The sequence below is a fragment of the Salvelinus alpinus genome, chromosome 30, assembly GCF_045679555.1.
Source record: "Salvelinus alpinus chromosome 30, SLU_Salpinus.1, whole genome shotgun sequence".
NCBI classification, from domain to species: domain Eukaryota; kingdom Metazoa; phylum Chordata; class Actinopteri; order Salmoniformes; family Salmonidae; genus Salvelinus; species Salvelinus alpinus.
This window is the reverse complement of record NC_092115.1, coordinates 11,188,331-11,211,411: the sequence shown is the minus strand read 5'-3', so window position 1 is coordinate 11,211,411 and position 23,081 is coordinate 11,188,331. Positions and strand designations below refer to the sequence as shown.

At 42.4% G+C, this 23,081-nt stretch overlaps 1 protein-coding gene across 2 annotated transcripts in view; it reads left to right on the top strand.

Annotated features, from left to right (window-relative positions):
* LOC139559631 (fibroblast growth factor 12-like) overlaps positions 1-23,081 on the top strand; it is a 76,279-nt gene that overhangs the window by 7,364 nt on the left and 45,834 nt on the right. The window contains exon 1 of one of the 2 annotated variants that reach the window (XM_071375790.1): positions 10,566-10,968. The exons of the other annotated variant lie outside the window; for it this stretch is intronic. Coding sequence (XP_071231891.1) covers positions 10,878-10,968 — 91 coding nt within the window. The 5' untranslated portion in view covers positions 10,566-10,877. Of the gene's footprint in view, positions 1-10,565; positions 10,969-23,081 lie in introns of those variants that run through there. 2 annotated transcript variants of the gene reach the window in all.

Here is a 23,081-nt window from a genome sequence, read left to right as displayed (position 1 = left end):
AGTGAAAGTTGAATGTGATAAAGAAAAAACACCCAGAAATGATTTGTGCTTACACTGATAATAATGTTTATTTGTTTGTCAAACAGTCTTATAATACGTTCAAATTGCCAATCATTTATTTTTACATTCACAACGTATTACTTTCATAGAAAAGCCACCAATCACTACTCAAAATGTTGTTTACATTCACAGACTTTTGGTACTAAATTCACTCCATATGTGGAGTGCGTTTTTAGTGCCTAAATACATTAAAAATGTACTGGAAACAGGTTATCAAGGCATTTCACATGCCATGGAACATGTTAGAATTGCAAACGGAATGTGTTAATTTTGTATGAGATTTCCGTTATCTGTAGTTGAGTAGTTTGGATCATAACAACTTGCCATAAAAAGGATGATGCATGCAGAAGTGTGTAATCTAACAACAGCAGAGACGGATTGGCCATCGGGCATTTCTGGCAAATGCCAGATGGGTTGGTCCATTTTTTTTGTTGCCTAGTGGGCCTTGGTAAATTGGGGTTTTAGCGCAGAATGATCATTATTTGGCTGATAATGGGTGTCTCAAGAGAAAACAATGGGCCGGTGTGTTAGAAATACCCAGGCCGATTTCTTTTCCCAGTCCGTCCCTGATCAACAGTGACCTTGTTGTTGTTGACAAGCTGCAGCACTTATGATATAGCATGTTCCAGAAATGTTTATTGTTTATTCTATGTCCGCATAAATGGATAATGACACGTTTTATTATTGTCATGAGGAATGTCAACTGATGTTTATGATTACTGTACATTATTGACTTTATACGACTTCTAACTGTACAGTTCCCATTACTGTCTGGTTTTAAGCTCCTATCACCTTACAAGGTGAACATTTTAACCTCGCTTCTGTTGACGCAATGAGGGGAAATAAGAGAGGGGTCAGGCCAAGCGCCTGGAAACAGCAGGATCACAGCCAATACTGACTTGGCTCAAATGGAAGATATACTGTTAACTACTTCTCTAGGTATCTACACCAACACCTACATGCAGTGTCTGAGGTCTACATATCGGGAGTCATTGTCGTTGTGATATTTCCCTTTAAAATGGATTGGGAATTGCATAATTGAGAAGGGGCAAGCAGGAAGCGTTGGTATATTCCCATATGGAAAAGGGTCTATATGAATCATATACGGATTCTTATATGGGCAGGCCTACTCCTGAAACATCAAAGTAATATATACGTGATATGTGTCTTATATGTGTGTGTTATAAGACCACAATCATACACTGGCATAATACAAGAACCATATGTTTGACTTATACGATGTCACATGTGTGAAACACAGGAATTATATAAGAATCATGAATTTGTGTGTTTTCTTACAGGAAGTAGGTCATAATCATATAAGATTGACTTATATGAAGATTGACTCAGATAATATTTGTATAAATAATTTCCATATGGGTTATCAGAGAATATTCCTGTACCGTTTATACTGTAAAAGCCAACAACATCATTGGTGTATACCCCCCTACTCTCTACATATTGTTCAGAGTCTATATCATCTTACCAGATTTACCTTTTGGTCACCTTTTATTGTCACCTCCACCAAAGGGCTCAATCTGTGAGATTTCTTGCTGTTCAATGTTCAGATAATTATATATTGATTCGTGAAGAATTATAACTTAGAAATACCTAACTGTCTTACTCTATCATAACTCAAAATCGAAGGTTGTATTGCTCCGTTGTTTTATGTTTTGTTGTAATTTGAGTGTATAATGTAAAGCCTCAAAATATGTTTTAAACTATCTCACTGTTAGTATCCTGTATATGAATTTGTGAATGGTTACATTAACCCAGAGTCATATATTAAAAAAGATATGTCTCTGCATTTCCACCAGCCTCATCCCTAAATTTACCAAAAAACAAAGGGGTAAAGTCAGTCTTTTTAAATGACAGATTGGACCTTTTAATCGTTATTTCACAGTTCTCTAGCTATTTAGTGTTTACTAATACATCAATACTACCAATATGTTTGCTGTCCATGGTGCTGAAACATGAACATTCCAAGAAAGAACTGAGTTGCTGTCCAGGGAGGGTCCTGAAACATATTACTTCTTAAAATGGTAAATTGCCGGCCTCCCGAGTGGTGCAACAGTCTAAAGGCACTGCATCGCAGTATCGCCCTACAGACCTGGGTTCGACCCAGGCTGTGTCACAACCGGCCGTGATTGGTTGCAGCAATTGATACAAGATTGAAATTGGGACGTAAAAATTAGGACCACTACATTCCAATTGGCATGTTAACAACAGGGTTAAATCATTTGAAGTAAGTTCTTAAAATTGTCCATTGCTACCACACAATTTCATTATGAATTGAATTCCAGAAATAAGACTATAAAATAAACTAGATTGACCCCATCCTGCATAATCAATCTATTTCCCTTTCTCTCTCTGTAAATCATCCTCTCTCTCTCTCTCTCTCTCTCTCTCTCTCTCTCTCTCTCTCTCTCTCTCTCTCTCTCTCTCTCTCTCTCTCTCTCTCTCTCTCTCTCTCTCTCTCTCTCTCGCTCCTCTGATTGATACGATGGCTCTGCAGCAGGATAAGATGACTGAAATGGCTCTGTCTCTAGGACCACTGCTTCCCCTGCTGTTCCTCCTCCTTCCCTTTCTCTCCCCCTTATGCTTCCAACACACCGACAGCGTCATTGCGCAAAATAGTACTTACAAGCCCTTAACCAACAATGCCGTTTTAAGAAAAATACCTAACAAAATAAGAAATAAAAGTAACAAATAATTAAAGATCAGCAGTAAACTCATAAGCATGATTACAGTTAAACCAGTCCCTGTTCTCTCTGTGTCTCTGAGCTTGGATAACATTACTGTGTAGACTAGTATGTGACACACGTTCTTGAACGCTCTGGCTTGTTAGTCTTTCTGGTAGTTCTAGATGGATCAATGGTTTACAAATATCTGTTTACTAAATCTGTAGCTGATACGAGAAAAATGTTTCTCTCCTGATGGCCACCGATGTTGAACACTGTTGTGTCCACTTCACACTGTTGTCACTTCACAGTGTTGTGTCCTTTTCACAGTGTTGTGTCCTCTTCACAGTGTTGTGTCCACTTCACACTGTTGTCACTTCACAGTGTTGTGTCCTTTTCACAGTGTTGTGTCCTCTTCACAGTGTTGTGTCCTCTTCACACTGTTGTGTCCTCTTCACAGTGTTGTGTCCTCTTCACAGTGTTGTGTCCTCTTCACAGTGTTGTGTCCTCTTCACAGTGTTGTGTCCTCTTCACACTGTTGTGTCCTTTTCACAGTGTTGTGTCCTCTTCACACTGTTGTGTCCTCTTCACAGTGTTGTGTCCTTTTCACAGTGTTGTGTCCTCTTCACAGTGTTGTGTCGTCTTCACAGTGTTGTGTCCTTTTCACAGTGTTGTGTCCTTTTCACAGTGTTGTGTCCTCTTCACACTGTTGTGTCCTCTTCACAGTGTTGTGTCCTCTTCACACTGTTGTGTCCTCTTCACACTGTTGTGTCCTCTTCACAGTGTTGTGTCCTTTTCACAGTGTTGTGTCCTCTTCACAGTGTTGTGTCCTTTTCACAGTGTTGTGTCCTCTTCACAGTGTTGTGTCCTTTTCACAGTGTTGTGTCCTTTTCACAGTGTTGTGTCCTCTTCACACTGTTGTCTCTTCACACTGTTGTGTCCTCTTCACAGTGTTGTGTCCTCTTCACACTGTTGTGTCCTTTTCACAGTGTTGTGTCCTCTTCACAGTGTTGTGTCCTTTTCACAGTGTTGTGTCCTCTTCACACTGTTGTGTCCTCTTCACAGTGTTGTGTCCTTTTCACAGTGTTGTGTCCTTTTCACAGTGTTGTGTCCTCTTCACACTGTTGTGTCCTCTTCACAGTGTTGTGTCCTTTTCACAGTGTTGTGTCCTTTTCACAGTGTTGTGTCCTCTTCACACTGTTGTCTCTTCACACTGTTGTGTCCTCTTCACACTGTTGTGTCCTCTTCACACTGTTGTGTCCTCTTCACACTGTTGTGTCCTCTTCACAGTGTTGTGTCCTCTTCACACTGTTGTGTCCTCTTCACAGTGTTGTGTCCTTTTCACACTGTTGTGTCCTTTTCACACTGTTGTGTCCTCTTCACAGTGTTGTGTCCTTTTCACAGTGTTGTGTTTCTTCACACTGTTGTGTCCTCTTCACACTGTTGTCTCTTCACAGTGTTGTGTCCCCTTCACAGTGTTGTGTCCCCTTCAAGGTGTTATGTCCTCTTCACAGTGTTGTGTCCCCTTCACAGTGTCGTGTCCTCTTCACAGTGTTGTGTTTCTTCACACTGTTGTGTCCTCTTCACACTGTTGTGTCCTCTTCACACTGTTGTCTCTTCACAGTGTTGTGTCGTCTTCACAGTGTTGTGTCCTTTTCACAGTGTTGTGTCCTCTTCACAGTGTTGTGTCCCCTTCACACTGTTGTGTCCTCTTCACAGTGTTGTGTCGTCTTCACACTGTTGTCTCTTCACAGTGTTGTGTCGTCTTCACAGTGTTGTGACCCCTTCACAGTGTTGTGCCCCCTTCACAGTGTTGTCTCTTCACAGTGTTGTGTCTCTTCACAGTGTTGTGTCGTCTTCACAGTGTTGTGTCCTCTTCACAGTGTTGTGTCCCATTCACAGTGTTGTGTCCTCTTCACAGTGTTGTGTCCCCTTCACACTGTTGTGTCCTCTTCACAGTGTTGTGTCGTCTTCACACTGTTGTGTCCTCTTCACACTGTTGTCTCTTCACAGTGTTGTGTCGTCTTCACAGTGTTGTGACCCCTTCACAGTGTTGTGCCCCCTTCACAGTGTTGTCTCTTCACAGTGTTGTGTCTCTTCACAGTGTTGTGTCGTCTTCACAGTGTTGTGTCGTCTTCACAGTGTTGTGTCCTCTTCACAGTGTTGTGTCGTCTTCACAGTGTTGTCTCTTCACAGTGTTGTGTCTCTTCACAGTGTTGTCTCTTCACAGTGTTGTGTCTCTTCACAGTGTTGTCTCTTCACAGTGTTGTGTCTCTTCACAGTGTTGTGTCCCTTCACAGTGTTGTGTCCTATTCACAGTGTTGTGCCCCCTTCACAGTGTTGTCTCTTCACAGTGTTGTGTCTCTTCACAGTGTTGTGTCTCTTCACAGTGTTGTTCTCTTCACAGTGTTGTGTCCCCTTCACAGTGTTGTCGCTTCACAGTGTTGTCTCTTCACAGTGTTGTGTCCCCTTCACAGTGTTGTGGCCCCTTCACAGTGTTGTGTCCCCTTCACAGTGTTGTGTCTCTTCACAGTGTTGTGTCTCTTCACAGTGTTGTGTCTCTTCACAGTGTTGTGTCCCCTTCACAGTGTTGTGTCTCTTCACAGTGTTGTGTCTCTTCACAGTGTTGTGTCTCTTCACAGTGTTGTCTCTTCACAGTGTTGTGTCTCTTCACAGTGTTGTGTCTCTTCACAGTGTTGTGTCTCTTCACAGTGTTGTGTCCTCTTCACAGTGTTGTGTCCTCTTCACAGTGTTGTGTCGTCTTCACAGTGTTGTGTCCTCTTCACAGTGTTGTGTCCTCTTCACAGTGTTGTGTCGTCTTCACAGTGTTGTGTCCTCTTCACACTGTTGTGTCTCTTCACAGTGTTGTGTCGTCTTCACAGTGTTGTGTCGTCTTCACAGTGTTGTGTCCCCTTCACAGTGTTGTGTCCTCTTCACAGTGTTGTGTCGTCTTCACAGTGTTGTGTCTCTTCACAGTGTTGTGTCCTCTTCACACTGTTGTCTCTTCACAGTGTTGTGTCATCTTCACAGTGTTGTGTCCTCTTCACAGTGTTGTGTCCTCTTCACAGTGTTGTGTCTCTTCACAGTGTTGTGTCCTCTTCACAGTGTTGTGTCCCCTTCACACTGTGTCAACCGCCTGAACCAAAACGGTGCTGTCCTAGATACTTTCTTTCCACCACCGTTCCAGCAGCTACGGTTAATGCGGAACCAGGCCAGCCCGATAGCTTGGTTTGGCCTGGTTCGGCTCAGTAGTGTGAAAATCCCTTTTGACTACAGCCTTGGCTCATTGCACAACCACTCACGAAAAAAAACGTGCCTTTCCGCACCAATTTATCAATAGATGATGGCATATACAGTGGGGAGAACAAGTATTTGACACACTGCCGATTTTTCAGGTTTTCCTACTTACAAAGCATGTAGAGGTCTGTAATTTTTATCATAGGTACACTTCAACAAAAATCCAGAAAATCACATTGTATGATTTTTAAGTAATTAATTTGCATTTTATTGCATGACATAAGTATTTGATACATCAGAAAAGCAGAACTTAATATTTGGTACAGAAACCTTTGTTTGCAATTACAGAGATCATACGTTTCCTGTAGTTCTTGACCAGGTTTGCACACACTGCAGCAGGGATTTTGGCCCACTCCTCCATACAGACCTTCTCCAGATCCTTCAGGTTTCTTGAGATGCTTCTTACGGAGCCACTCCTTAGTTGCCCGGGCTGTGTGTTTCGGGTCGTTGTCATGCTGGAAGACCCAGCCACGACCCATCTTCAATGCTCTTACTGAGGGAAGGAGGTTGTTGGCCAAGATCTCGCGATACATGGCCCCATCCATCCTCCCCTCAATACGGTGCAGTCGTCCTGTCCCCTTTGCAGAAAAGCATCCCCAAAGAATGATGTTTCCACCTCCATGCTTCACGGTTGGGATGGTGTTCTTGGGGTTGTACTCATCCTTCTTCTTCCTCCAAACACGGCGAGTGGAGTTTAGACGAAAAATCTCTATTTTTGTCTCGTCAGACCACATGACTTTCTCCCATTCCTCCTCTGGATCATCCAGATGGTCATTGGCAAACTTCAGACGGGCCTGGACATGCGCTGGCTTGAGCAGGGGGACCTTGCGTGCACTGCAGGATTTTAAACCATGACGGCGTAGTGTGTTACTAATGGTTTTCTTTGAGACTGTGGTCCCAGCTCTCTTCAGGTCATTGACCAGGTCCTGCTGTGTAGTTCTGGGCTGATCCCTCACCTTCCTCATGATCATTGATGCCCCACGAGGTGAGCTCTTGCATGGAGCCCCAGACCGAGGGTGATTGACCGTCATCTTGAACTTCTTCCATTTTCTAATAATTGCGCCAACAGTTGTTGCCTTCTCCCCAAGCTGCTTGCCTATTGTCCTGTAGCCCATCCCAGCCTTGTGCAGATCTACAATTTTATCCCTGATGTCCTTACACAGCTCTCTGGTCTTGGCCATTGTGGAGAGGTTGGAGTCTGTTTGATTGAGTGTGTGGACAGGTGTCTTTTATACAGGTAACGAGTTCAAACAGGTGCAGTTAATACAGGTAATGAGTGGAAAACAGGAGGGCTTCTTAAAGAAAAACTAACAGGTCTGTGAGAGCCGGAATTCTTACTGGTTGGTAGGTGATCAAATACTTATGTCATGCAATAAAATGCAAATTAATTACTTACAAATCATACAATGTGATTTTCTGGATTTTTGTTTTAGATTCCGTCTCTCACAGTTGAAGTGTACCTATGATAAAAAATGACAGACCTCTAAGTAAGTAGGAAAACCTGCAAAATCGGCAGTGTATCAAATACTTGTTCTCCCCACTGTATCTTGGCAGGGACTCTTGCTCCCGAGTGGCGCAGCGGTCTAAGGCACTGCATCTCAGTGCTAGAGGCGTCACTACAGACACCCTGGTTCGAATCCAGGCTGTATCACAACCGGCCGTGATTGGGAGTCCCATAGGGCGACGCACAATTGGCCCAGCGTCGTCCGTGTTTGGCCGGTGTAGGCCGTCATTGTAAATAAGAATGTGTTCTTAACCCACTTGCCTAGTTAAAAAAGGGTTTAATAACATTTTAAAAAACATTGAAGAGGGCACAACACTGCTCAACATCGGTGACCATCAGGAGAAAAAATAGTCTTGTACTCCCTGTATATAACCATGTTATTACCTGGTACTCCCTGTATATAACCATGTTATTACCTGGTACTCCCTGTATATAACCATGTTATTACCTGGTACTCCCTGTATATAACCATGTTATTACCTGGTACTTCCTGTATATAACCATGTTATTACCTGGTACTCCCTGTATATAACCATGTTATTACCTGGTACTCCCTGTATATAACCATGTTATTACCTGGTACTCCCTGTATATAACCATGTTATTACCTGGTACTCCCTGTATATAACCATGTTATTACCTGGTACTTCCTGTATATAACCATGTTATTACCTGGTACTTCCTGTATATAGAACTTTGTGGATGTCTTGAACTACTTTCTCTGTCTCTCCCCTCATTGACCAACTCTCCCCCTGCCTTTTCAAAATCTCATATTCTCTTCTCAGCTCCCTCTCCATAGAAATGTAACAGTGCCCTCTACTGTAAAACTTGATGTATTTGCTATTATTTTGTTGAGCAACGTGAGCATTGCCCTCACATTGCTTTGTCCCCTCTTCTAGTGTTTCAATAGTATGTAGCCCAAAGGGGATGAGCATCCACTGTGTGATTCTGATTTTCTTCATTACTATTGACTGGAACTTAGCCTCGGCTGCGAACCAGGCTTCCCTGACAACCACGTGTTTCTGGAGGTATAGCAACGCGAGACTTTCTTAAACTCACTGTCAAGGGACAGGTGGGGTCCTCTGTGCAAAGCACCAAAAGCAATGATGTCGTTGAATATCATTACGCCTCGTCATAATATACCACACACCATAATCCTAATAGTTAGAATGGTTCAGCAACAATACACAATGTCGCTTATTTCTGAGATCTCTATGTACAGCTGACTCCTGGGTTCCATAGGGCTCTGGTCCAAAGTAGTGCACTATATAGGAAATAGGGTTCCAAAGGGCTCTGGTTAAAAAGTAGTGCACTTTATAGGGAATAGTGTTCCACTTGGGACAGAGCCCCTACAATGCAGTGGTTTTGGACCCGGAGGACTGCGTTGCACAATCACACCCAAAATCACACCCGCTCTGTATCGATCCATGGTCTCTCTGTTGAGAATCATGGTATTCAACATGTTGTACTGTAGATATGTAGTGGTGTAATAATGTTATATGATCTACTGTTTTATCTTTTGTTTTATATGTCATGTTAATGTGTTTGGACCCCAGGAAGAGAGGGGGGGGGCCAAATGTATCGTATTTACACCTAAATGTGGAAATGCTGGAATTATGTGATATACTATATATATATGTATATATAAATAAGAAATAGGGAACGGTTAGGTTACGCTTTTTAACAGAGTTTGCACTTATCTAATGTGCGCTTAAAAAGAAAGTGTACCGAGATGCGCTTCAGCCCAGCTTGAACATAAAAGGGTACCAGGTGTTTGACTGAGGGGCTTGAAACCCCCCCCCCCCAAAACCCTTCCTTACCCCCCTGGACACTACAACGGGTGACTATCCAAAAAACAATACATTTTTAAAAAGGATCACTCTTTATCTGCATTGATCGGAGTATTTAATGACTGGACAATATAAACAAGCTTATGTTTCGGCGTAATCGCCTTCATCCGAGCCTTGCAGAGTGTCCCACTAGCACTTATCAGGAGTGGACTGAACCCCCCCCCCTTTGGTTATAAGACTGCTTGGATGGGATTTATTTGTATATTTCGTTGATTTTGCACACTGTGGTTATGGAAAGGTCAAAGTGCAATGTGTCAAGTTGTGGTGACAAATTGTCTGTTGTTTCTCAATTATTTTGTAAAGTGAGGAAATTCACAACAACAAACTGCTTGCTCTGCTGTTTCCCCTAAAGTTTATGCAATTTGTTTGTTTGTGGTTAGTTAAAATACAGAAGGTCTTGCTGACCTGTCACACGTTACTGCTTCAATTAACCACTTGTTGGGGGCATGTCCTTCAAGAGACAGTGATATTTCATATTTAATGTGTCATATTATATATCATTGTATTACTTGTCATTTGATGTTGAGTCATCTCAAACCTGTATGTCTGTCTTTGTTCACCTAAGACTGGGAACTCAACAGAATTGGTAGGTAGCACACTGGTACCTATAGGTACTGCAAGAAATGACTTAAAAATCAGTCCTGGACAAAAATGGTCTCACTACTGAGGTGTCTAGGTTGCCTACGTCATCATCAGACTGTGACCACTGATATGCCTTTGCACATTAGGCTAATAGTTGATGGAGGCTGAGTTTACCATCTACTAAGATTTGACACCTGCGTGGTATTGTTGGCTAAGAGTTTATTTAGGCTACTCTTTCATCAGGACATTTTGGTGCATTTGGTCATCTTTATCTTTAAACTGTCGGCTGCATCTGACGTAGGCTATACGTTGTCCTCCGGTCCCCTATAGATAGCGGAACATTGGCCTTTTAAACCCAACATACGTGCCGCGTCGCTCTCATTGTGTCGCCTGGACAAACGGCACGGTAGGCTACTGCATTACCTCATCCCTGGCCGTCCCGCCACTTACCCCTGCAGTTAAACTTTCGCGTGCAAGCTGCTCGCACTGTTCTCTCCCTCTCTCTCTCTCTCTTCTCTCTCTCTCTTCTCTCTCTCTCTTGTCTCTCTCTCTCTCTCTCTCTCTCTCTCTCTCCCCTCTCTCTCCCCATCCCTGATATTACGTCCCCTAGTAAAGACAGGGACTGTACAAATTAGGAGCACATCCTAACGTCCTTGCGTAGCCTAGCCTTGGAAGACAGAGTGTTGTGAAGACAAATTATTGTCGGTGGATGAGAAGAGGAGAGGAAAGCACAGTCAAGATGCCTCGTTTTAGCGTCATTTGCCCTTCTGGCGTTTTGAGGCTTGTGAACCTAGAGAGCAGCTGCTCTTAGTGAAGGTGGCTATACGCTATGCTACCTGACCCAGTGTTGTGATAGCTGTCCGGATTGCTTGGATTGAGGAAGGTTCCCACCAACCCAAATCAATGAGGATTCTGAGGCCATTCCTTCAGAAAGGAGCGCATATGCTGCAGTGTTTCTGTGGAGAACGATCGAAGCCGACCACAATCACCGCCGGTGAGACATAGCCTCTAGCCTTGCATGCTTTCTCTCTTGGGCGATAATGAAAAAGAGGGGGGAAACAATTTCATTGGCCAGCCGAGTGTGTGAGTAACATCTTCCGAGTCTGCGGTATAACAGGCTCCCCTTACACTTGCCTCTGTCCCGAGTTTTGTCTCTTGCCCGCTGAAGCGCAGCGCAGTGACGCGAGACTCGTCCTCCCCGCAATACTGTAGAAAGATTCAAGTATTTGTGTTTCAAGTCCTCATACAAGCGAACACACACCACAGACAGGTCTTGTTCAGTGGATTTATGTGAGATAGCCAGCATTCATAGAAGTATTAGGATATGCTATTTTAAGAATGGGTCATTTACAACACTGCATATTAAGCAGGCCAGTAGGGCAAGCCAATAGAATGATTAATTTACAGCGCTGCATATTAAGCAGGACAGCCAATAGGCAATTAAGCGTCTTGATGTCATAAACTTACGCAACCCAGGAATGTCCGTTTTAGGTCCCTCAGCAAAGTAATACGTTTCAGGACGCTGGACAGCAACTCCTGTCTCTCTATGTACGCCTGCTTTCCAGCGTCATGGACAGCATACATATTGGCAGTCTTGAGCTCTGTTATGCTGGGAGTAGATTCCTCTGATTTTACCAGTTCACTCAATATTTACATTTCAGCATACATATTCATAGTATCTGTTAGTGAACGCTGCCAGTAGATTCCCTTGCCTTTATCAGTTCACTCAGTTAGGCTTGAGACCCTTGTCAAGTCCTGCAGGCCCCTTCATCCCACAACACACTGCACCGCTGATCTCTGCAGCGCGACACAACTCACTTCCTTCTTCAATGACACCATAAAGACTATTAATATTCCTCATCGTGATCTCGTCGAGACGATGGCAACACCGTCCCTCAAGTCGTTTCAGTTCAACTGCTATTAGAAACTCCATTAAGCACAGTTGATTCCTCTGGGGCAGTTGGGCCAAAAGCAGCATGCATACAGGGATCTTCCGAATAGAGAAGGCACTGTCACTGCCTGTCCTATACAGCGTTCTTTTAGAAGTGAACTTATTAGACTTGTAATTATACTTTAACAACAACGAGTAGGATCATAACTGAATGATTCTGATTACTAGCATAGTATCATAGTGTCAGTTTGAGACTCCATAGATGACTGGTAAAAGGGACTAATGTCTTAAATGGTGAATATATCCTTTTAAGAAGTTTAAGTGAACTACTACAACCTCCTTCAAAGCTAAATCAGCATGTCATTCTGATTGTCATAAAATTGATTTTAAACAGATAGGCCCGATAGGGAAAGCAGTACAGATGTAGGATCTTCATTTGATTATTCTTTTGTTTATGAGAATTTTCTAGCACAGCAGGAAATGCAAAGTTTTAGTGCATTCAAGGTTAAAATGTCAGACTTTATTTGCCCAAACGTATAACGTATCAACCCTTACAAAAAATACCCTTGAATTACAATCAACATTATAATTCACATTTCCTGTTGCTGCAGGATCATTTTCCTGCTGTAGCAAACTGGCTCAAATTAAGATCCTACATCTGTATAGGCACTAAAGTCATCCCTGTCTATCTCAGACAAGATGAGTTATACTAAAGCTGAATGGTTTAAACGATGCCTTATACAGATGTCTTGGAAGTTACACTGTTTCATATTCTTACTTTTTAAAAAAAGTTTCAGGATGACAATTTTTTTATTTCTCCACGTGACAGGAAATAATTTCTCCACGTGACAGGAAATCTTATAGCAGCAACTTGGAGAAACAAGTAAACTAGCTAAAGCAAGTGATTTTTTATGAAACAATGACGCACGACTGAGGTGTTGCTGACTGACCTAGAAGTACTAAACTAGTCTACTACTACAGGTTTCAATACAAACTATTGTTTGTGGTATCTTTGTGCCCACTTATGAGAACATTGTTCTATCATTGTTTCACCACTTCTGTTAGAGAATGTTACGGGGAGGGTTCATTCCTAGCCTGGCTACAAGTCTGTTTGTGTTATCTTTGTGCCCACTTATGAGAACATTGTTCTATCATTGTTTCACCACTTCTGTTAGAGAATGTTACGGGGAGGGTTCATTCCTAGCCTGGCTACAAGTCTGTTTGTGTTATCTTTGTGCCCACTTATGAGAACATTGTTCTATCATTGTTTCATCACTTCTGTTAGAGAATGTTACGGGGAGGGTTCATTCCTAGCCTGGCTACAAGTCTGTTTGTGTTATCTTTGTGCCCACTTATGAGAACATTGTTCTATCATTGTTTCACCACTTCTGTTAGAGAATGTTACGGGGAGGGTTCATTCCTAGCCTGGCTACAAGTCTGTTTGTGTTATCTTTGTGCCCACTTATGAGAACATTGTTCTATCATTGTTTCACCACTTCTGTTAGAGAATGTTACGGGAGGGTTCATTCCTAGCCTGGCTACAAGTCTGTTTGTGTTATCTTTGTGCCCACTTATGAGAACATTGTTCTATCATTGTTTCACCACTTCTGTTAGAGAATGTTACGGGAGGGTTCATTCCTAGCCTGGCTACAAGTCTGTTTGTACCGTCGTGCCACTCATTGCAACTCATTGTCATTTGGACATGACAAGGAGTTGACGTGATAGCACAAACAGATCTGAGACCAAGCTAGTTCATAGCCATTTGTGTCAATGAAATGTATATAGTAGTCCCAGGAACCATAATTTCAATTTAGAATTAAGTAGTTAAACAGTTAAGGAAGTGTATTGTTCTGAAATGTGTTAAACTGAATGGCCTGTCTCACCTGTGCAAACTCTGCATCTGTTTCTGCTTCCAAGAGGGGACTAAAACACAACGTGTAAAGATCATATTTGAAGGTAAATTGTAAATAAAGGTGCATTCTGTGATCTAGTCCCCTCTGTAAATAACAGGTTGATAGGTTTTTACAGGTGCAACCTCTTAGTAAATCTGGCTCCAGGTTCCTTGCTACTTCATCCCTAGAGTAATCATTTTTGTCAACATAATTGTACTGGTTTTGAAAGGTGGATACATAATTTAGGAAGAATTTATAATTCAGACGCAAAGAAAAGGTAGGATTTGAAAAATTGAATAAAAACACAAAACAAACAAAATGGACGAGGATTAGTTGAAAAAGATTCCTTGACACATAGCACGCACGTAGCGAGTAAAATAATACAATTTCACAAAGAAATACTCTGCAGTTGTAATATATTAGATTTGGGGATGTATGTATCAAACATCTCAGAATAGGAGTGTTGATCTAGGATTGTTTAGTATTTGGTATTTTATTAGGATCCCATTAGCTGTTGCAAAAGCAGCAGCTACTCTTCCAGGGGTCAACATGACATAATACAGAACATTAACAGACAAGAACGGCTCAAGGACAGAACTACATCCATTTATTTTAAAAGGCACATGTACAGTAGCCTACATATCAATGCATACACACAAACTATCCAGGTCAAATAGAGGAGATGCGTTGTGCCGTGAGGTGTTGCTTAATCTGTTTTTTGAAACCAGGTTTGCTGTTTATTTGAGCAATATGAGATGGAAGGAAGTTCCATGCAATAAGGGCTCTATGTAATACTGTACGCGTTCTTGAGTTTGTTCTGGATTTGGGGACTGTGAAAAGACCCCTGGTGGCATGTCTGGTGGGGTAAGTGTGTGTGTGTCAGAGCTGTGTGTAAGTTGACTATGCAAACAATTTGGGATTTTGTTTCTTATAAATAGAATAATTGATGCAATCAGTCTCTCCTCAACTCTTAGCCTTGAGAGACTGCCATGCATAGTATTTATATCAGCTCTCTGATTACAGTGAAGAGAAAGATGTGCCGCTCTGTTCTGGGCCAGCTGCAGCTTAACTTGGTCTTTCCCTGCAGCACTGGACCACACGACTGGACAATTATCAAGATTAGACAAAACTAGAGCCTGCAGTAATTGCTTTTTGGAGTGTGGTGTCAAAAAAGCAGAGCATCTCTTTATTGCGGACCTGTCCCCATCTTTACAACCATTGAATCTATATGTTTTGACCATGACAGTTTACAATCTAAGGTAACGCTGTCACGCCTGCTCCCGCTCTTCCCCCCGCCAGGCTCCCCAGCATTGCGCACTCCTGCCACCATCATTACGCACACTTGCCTTCCCCCGCCACGCGCATCATTATTGGACTCACCTGGACTCAATCACCTGTTTAGTACCTCCCCTATATTTGTCAGTACCCCATCTCTGTTCCCCGCTGCAGCAATGATTGTTGTTTGTCATTGTGAATCCGTGTGCTGACCCTGTTTCTGTCTTGCTCTTTGTCTGTTTCTAATTAAATGTCCCCGTACCTGTTTCTCGTCTCCGGCGTCGGTCCTTACAGAATGCAGCAGCCATCATACGAAGCATTGGGGAGTGCTGATGTTCCGGTTGGTGGTGATGGAACCAGGGGTGCTTAAGCCAGCTCGTCGGGCTGTCACGCCCTAGTTGGCTCGAGAGGTTTCTTGCCCTGGTTGGCTCGGAAGGCGCCCATCCCACGTCAGGCCTCAAGCCGGATCGTCAGGTTTTTACGCCCAGCCGGCCTAGTCAGGCTGCTACGCCTCCGCCGGATCATCGAGCTCCCACGCCTCAGTGGGATCAACAGCCCTTCATGCCTCAGCCGGCTCGCCAGGCTCTCATGCCTCTGCCGGTTTGTCCAGCGCCCATGCCTCGGCCGGCTCATCAGGCTCGCCCACACGTCTGCCCCCGCTCTTTCCCCCACCAGGCTTCCCAGCATTGCGCACTCCTGCCACCATCATTACACACACCTACTTTCTCCCTGTCACACGCCTCAGCGTATTATTGGACTCACCTGGACTCAATCACCTGTTTATTACCTCCCCTATATTTGTCAGTTCCCCGCTGGTGCACTGATTGTCGTTTGTCATTGTGTATCCGTGTGCTGACGCTGTTTCTGTCTTGCTCTTTGTCTGTTCCTAATTAAATGTCCCCGTACCTATTTCTCGTCTCCTGCGTCTTCTCGTCTCCGGCGTTGGTCCTTACAAACGCCAAGTAATTTAGTCTCCTCAACTAGTTCAACAGCCCCACCATTCATTACTAGATTCAGCTGAGGTCTAGAACTGGAATGATTTGTACCAAATAAAATGCTCTTAGTTTTAGAGATGTTCAGGACCAGTTTATTACTGGCCACCCATTCCAAAACAGACTGCAACTCTTTGTTAAGGGTTTCAGTGACTTCATTAGCCTTGGTTAATGATGTGTATATGGTTGAATCATCATCATCATCATACATGGACACACATGCTTTGTTTAATGCCAGTGGCAGGTCATTGGTAAAAATAGAAAAGACTAGATGGCCTAGAGAGCTGCCCTGCGGTACACCACACTTTACATGTTTGACATTAGAGAAGCTTCCATTAAAGAAAACCCTTTGAGTTCTATTAGATAGATGGCTCTGAATCCACGATATGGCAGAGGTTGAAAAGCCATAACACATACACTACAGTTCAAAAGTTTGGGGTCACTTGGAAATGTCCTTGTTTATGAAAGAAAAGCACATTTTTTGTCCATTAAAATGACATAAAATTGATCAGAAATACAGTGTAGACATTATTAATGTTGTAAATGACTATTGTAGCTGGAAACGGCTGATTTTTAATGGAATATCTACATAGGTGTACAGAGGCCCATTATCAGCAACCATCACTCCTGTGTTCCAATGGCACGTTGTGTTAACTAATCCAATTTTATCATTTTAAAAGGCTAATTGATCATCAGAAAACCATTTTGCAGTTATGTTAGCACAGCTGAAAACTGTTGTGCTGATTAAAGAAGCAATAAAACTGGCCTTCTTTAGACTAGTTGAGTATCTGGAGCATCAGCATTTGTGGGTTCGATTACAGGCTCAAAATGGCCAGAAACAAAGACCTTTCTTCTGAAACTTGTCAGTCTTTTCTCTTTTTGCAACTCTCTTTTTGCAACTCTGCCTAGAAGGCCAGCATCCCGGCGTCGCCTCTTCACTGTTGACCTTGAGACTGGTGTTTTGCCGGTACTATTTAATGAAGCTGATAGTTGAGGACTTGCTCAGTTGTGCACCGGGGCCTCCCACTCCTCTTTCTATTCTGGTTAGAGCCTATTAGCATGCTGAAAGTCTATTGTTAATTTGTTTACAGAGAAATAGCATTGTATTTGGTCAACAACAAAAAATCCAACAGTTTGCTAAGAGCTGGCAGCAAGCTTATAGGTCTGCTGTTACTCTTGGGTAGCAGAATTACTTTGGCTTCCCTCCAGGCCTGAGGACAAAGACTTTCCTCTAGGCTCAGATTAAAGATATGACAGATAGGAGTGGCTATAGAGTCAGCTACCATCCTCAGTAGCTTTCCATCGAAGTTGTCAATGCCAGGAGGTTTGTCATTATTGATCGATAACAATCATTGTTCCACTCTCCCACACTAACTTTACAAAATTCTATCTTGAAATACCTTTCTTTCATTATTAGTTTTTTTATGCATGAATACGATGGCTCACTGTTTGTTGTTGGCATTTCCTGCCTAAGTTTGCCCACTTTGCCAATGAAGTGATCATTAAAATAATTGGCAACATCAAATGGTTTTGTGATGAATAAGCCATTTGATTTGATGAAAGATGGAGTTGAATTTGTCTTTCTGCCCATAATTTCATTTAAAGTACTTGATTTTGGCTTCATAGTACAGTTTCTTCTTCTTTTTGTTGAGTTTAGTCACATAATTTCTGAATTTGCAGTAGCCACTCCTTTTTTTGCAGTAGCCACTCCTTTTGCCCCGTCTCTTTCAACCATACAGTTGTTCAATTCCTCATCAATCCTTGGAGCCTTAACAGTTCTGATAGTCAGTTTCTTAACAGGTGCATCTTTATCAATAACTGGAAGAAGTCATTTCATAAATTCATTAAGTACAGCATCTGGATGCTCCTCATTAATCACATCAGACCAACAAATATTTATAACATCATCAATATAAGAGGTACAGCAAAATACTTTGTATGATCTCTTATACAATATTTTAGGCCCAGCTGTTGGAATTTTGGCTTTCCTGGATATAGCCACTATATTTTGATCATTGCATCCAATGAGTACGGATACAGCTTTATTACAAAGTTCTCCAGTATTAGTAAAAATGTGATTGATACATGTGGGCGATCTTGTTCCTGTAGTGTTTGTAAACACCCTGATAGGTTGATTAATAACCTGAACCAGATTACAGGCACTGGTTACAGTGAGAAGCTTCCTCTTGTAAAACACCCTGGCAGGTTGATTAATAACCTGAACCAGATTACAGGCACTGGTTACAGTGAGAAGCTTCCTCTTGTAAAACACCCTGGCAGGTTGATTAATAACCTGAACCAGATTACAGGCACTGGTTACAGTGAGAAGCTTCCTCGTGAGCGGACAGCTTGATGAAAACCAGTCAATATTCAGGTCCCCAAGAAAGTAGACCTCTCTGTTTACATCACATACACTATCAAACATTTTACACATATTATTTAGATACTGACTGTTCACACTTGATGGCCTATAGCAACACCCCAAAAGAAAAGGCTTTAGATGTGCCAAGTGAACCTGCAACCACAATACTTCATTAACACTTGACATGAGATCTTCTCTAAGCATTACAGGGATATGACTCTGAATATATACAGCAACTCCTCCCCATAAGCATTTCTGTCTCTTCTATAGATGTTATATCCTTGTATTGCTACTGATGTATCATCAAATTAATTATCTAAGTGAGTCTCAGAAATGGCTAATATATGAATTTTATCTGACGTTAGCAAGTTATTGATTTCATGAACCTTATTTCTAAGGCTACATATATTAATATGGGCTATTTTTAGAACTTTCCTGGGTAGCTTATCAGTGATAGACATAATATTGAAAAGAGCAAACAAAGCAAGAGAACAAAATATACATTCAGCAGTCTATTAATCAATTGGTGTGTGTGTGTGTGTGTGTGTGTGTGTGTGTGTGTGTGTGTGTGTGTGTGTGTGTGTGTGTGTGTGTGTGTGTGTGTGTGTGTGTGTGTGTGTGTGCTGCGGGGTTGAAGCTACGCACCTATATGCTTGGCTCTCATCCCTTCCAGGCTTCTCGGAAGGAGAGTGGACAATGAGCCTGTCATAGCGGATGTACGCAATGTCTCCATGCGCTCTGGCAGCTTTCATGGCTGGGATCAGTTCTTTCCTCTTCTGGTGCACAGCTTCAGGATAGTCCTCGTTGAGGAAGACATACATTCCTCTCAAGTTCTTGGCTCTTTCCAGAACAGCTACCTTGTCCTTGAACCTCAGGAACTTAACCACTATTGGCCTGGTCTTGTCACCTGGGCTGGTGGGCAGGCCCAGTCACGGTGGGTGTGGGCATGCTCCACCTCAATCTTCCCGTGGTCCATCTTCAATTTCTCAGAGATCATTTCCCTCACTTTGTCCTCAGACTCCGTCCAGGTCTCATTTGGAGATTCTGCAATTCCATCCACAACCATGTTGTTCCGCCTTGATTGTCCCTCGAGATTTATCCGTCATTGTTATCATGGATTCACATACAGAACTAATGTCCTCTCTCACTGACTTACAGATTGCTGTCATCTTGGCGTTCTCCTGTTTCAACTCGTCGAGCTGACCCTGGGAGATCTGCAAACTGTTCTTCATGTCCTGGACCTCTCTGGTCAGGTCGTCCATTATTTTATTAGTTGACTCCACCAGTATTCAGACAAAACACTTGAAGCTATTTTCTTGTTGTTGTAGCAACTGCTTGTAGAAATATTTTTGGTGGTTTAAAAGATCCTTCAAGTGTGATAGAGAGACACCACTGTCCTCAATGCTACTCCTGCCGGCTTTGGTCTTTGTCAAGGTAGCGAGCAACCCATGTTACGTTGTTACTCATCGCAGTTGCAGACAGGGCAAGTCACAGGGAAGATTGAAAACAACAAACCCTGTCCATGTAGTCTTATTCGGTGTGATCTAAAAGGCACTAATCTGAGACAATTGATAGATACGGTGCCAGATATTGAATCTATGATAAAGCTGTTGACCAGTGTTGCCACTTTAAAGTTGTATCATTATTTATATGTGTCATGTATACTCCCTCTCCGGCCTCTAGGTCATCAGGCTGCTGATTATCCCGCACACCTGTCACCATCGTCTCGTGTGCCTCATGACACTCACCTGGACTCCATCACCTCCTTGATTATCTTCCCTATATCTGTCTCTCCCCTTGGTTCTTTCCTCAGGTGTTATTGACTCTGTTTCATGTCGGTGCTTTTCTGTTTCGTGTTCATTGTTTATTTATTAAAACACTCACTCCCTGAACTTGCTTCCCGACTCTCAGCGCACTCGTTACAATATGGCATTAAAATACACATTATTTATGAGGAAACCGGAACCAATGAAGCAACTGTGGTAGTATTGTTTAATACCATACGCATCAGAAGCTAAACGCTAATTGACTTTATATTTGTTGTTATTGTGATGTAATTCTCGTATGAAATTTAAAGCGAGGTAACTGGGGTTCAATTCATTTCCAAGGAAGTATAGAGAATTATTCATATTGACTTTATGAGTGTAAAGACAATATCTTGACAAGTGCACAGAGGGAAATGTTCATGAGCAACATGTTGCCTGAACCGATAAAGGCAAGGCCGCTATCTACTCGCAGCTTTCAAATGAAGGGGGTTGCAGGTAGCCTAGTGGTTAAAGCGTCAGGCCTGAAGGTTGCTAGTTCGAATACCAGAGCCGAAAAGGAGAGAAAAAACATATGTCTGTGCCCTTGAGCAAGGCACTTACACAGAACCCAACCGGCTGCGCATGTGCGCCATTGTGCATAAACTAATTTTGTCCCCCTACACCAAACGCGATCACGACACGCAGGTTAAAATATCAAAACAAACTCTGAACTAATTATATTAATTTGGGGACATGTCGAAAAACATTAAACATTTATGGCAATTTAGCTAGTTAGCTTACACCTGCTAGCTAATTTGTCCTATTTAGCTAGCTTGCTGTTGCTAGTTAATTTGTCCTGGGATATAAACATTAGGTTGTTATTTTACCTGAAATGCACAAGGTCCTCTACTCCGACAATTAATCCACACATAAAACGGTCAACCAAATCGTTTCCAGTCATCTATCCTCCTTCCAGGCTTTTTCATCTTTGAACTTATACTGTGATTGGCATCTAAATTTTCATAGTATTACCACGACGACCGGCAAAACAGTTCGTCTTTCAATCACCCACGTGGGTATAACCAATGAGGAGATGGCACGCGGGTACCTGCTTCTATAAACCAATGAGGAGATGGGAGAGGCAGGACTTGCAGCGCGATCTGCGTCAGAAATAGGAATGACTTCTATTTTAGCCCTTGGCAACGCAGACGCTCATTGATGCGTGCGAGCAGTGTGGGTGCAATAATTGAATAACATAGATTCCTACATTCCTACATAACAGGCTGACCACACCGCACGCGACGCGAGCGGTGTGGTCAGCCTGTTAACCCTAGCCGTTAATAATGGCTGGCCATGAACCCATTTTTAGAGGGCGTCTCAGGGGGAGTTGAGATATGCAAGAAACACATTTCCAATTTACACCTGCTTATAATAGACACTTGTATATGTGTGAAATACCACACGAAAATGTATGCACTCACTACTGTAAGTCGCTCTGGATAAGAGCGTCTGATAAATTATTAAAATGTAAGGAAATAGGATAAATACAAGCACCCTCCATATTATATTATAATACAGTTCAATACTACCAGTATGTACTGTAGGCTGTCCATTGACCTGAACTGTAAACATGCACAGAAAGAGACGAGTTGCTGTCCATTGACCTGAACTGTAAACATGCACAGAAATAGACGAGTTGCTGTCCATTGACCTGAACTGTAAACATACACAGAAAGAGACGAGTTGCTGTCCATTGACCTGAACTGTAAACATACACAGAAAGAGACGAGTTGCTGTCCATTGACCTGAACTGTAAACATGCACAGAAATAGACGAATTGCTGTCCATTGACCTGAACTGTAAACATGCACAGAAAGAGACGAGTTGCTGTCCATTGACCTGAACTGTAAACATGCACAGAAATAGACGAATTGCTGTCCATTGACCTAAACTGTAAACATACACAGAAAGAGACGAATTGCTGTCCATTGACCTGAACTGTAAACATACACAGAAAGAGACGAGTTGCTGTCCATTGACCTGAACTGTAAACATGCACAGAAATAGACGAATTGCTGTCCATTGACCTGAACTGTAAACATGCACAGAAAGAGACGAGTTGCTGTCCATTGACCTGAACTGTAAACATGCACAGAAATAGACGAATTGCTGTCCATTGACCTGAACTGTAAACATGCACAGAAATAGACGAGTTGCTGTCCATTGACCTGAACTGTAAACATACACAGAAAGAGACGAGTTGCTGTCCATTGACCTGAACTGTAAACATGCACAGAAATAGACGAGTTGCTGTCCATTGACCTGAACTGTAAACATGCACAGAAATAGACGAATTGCTGTCCATTGACCTAAACTGTAAACATACACAGAAAGAGACGAATTGCTGTCCATTGACCTGAACTGTAAACATACACAGAAAGAGACGAGTTGCTGTCCATTGACCTGAACTGTAAACATACACAGAAAGAGACGAGTTGCTGTCCATTGACCTGAACTGTAAACATACACAGAAAGAGACGAGTTGCTGTCCATTGACCTGAACTGTAAACATGCACAGAAATAGACGAGTTGCTTTCCATTGACCTGAACTGTAAACATGCACAGAAATAGACGAGTTGCTTTCCATTGACCTGAACTGTAAACATGCACAGAAAGAGATGAGTTGCTGTCCATTGACCTGAACTGTATGCCTTCTTTCCTGAAGGCCCTAAAACTGACATTCCATCATGTTGCATATGAGAGGGGTGTAACTATGTTTATTAAATGGAGGAGAGGGGTGTAACTATGTTTATTAGATGGGGAGAGGGGTGTAACTATGTTAATTAAATAGAGGAGAGGGGTGTAACTATGTTTATTAGATAGAGGAGAGGGGTGTAACTATGTTTATTAAATAGGGGAGAGGGGTGTAACTATGTTTATTAGATAGAGG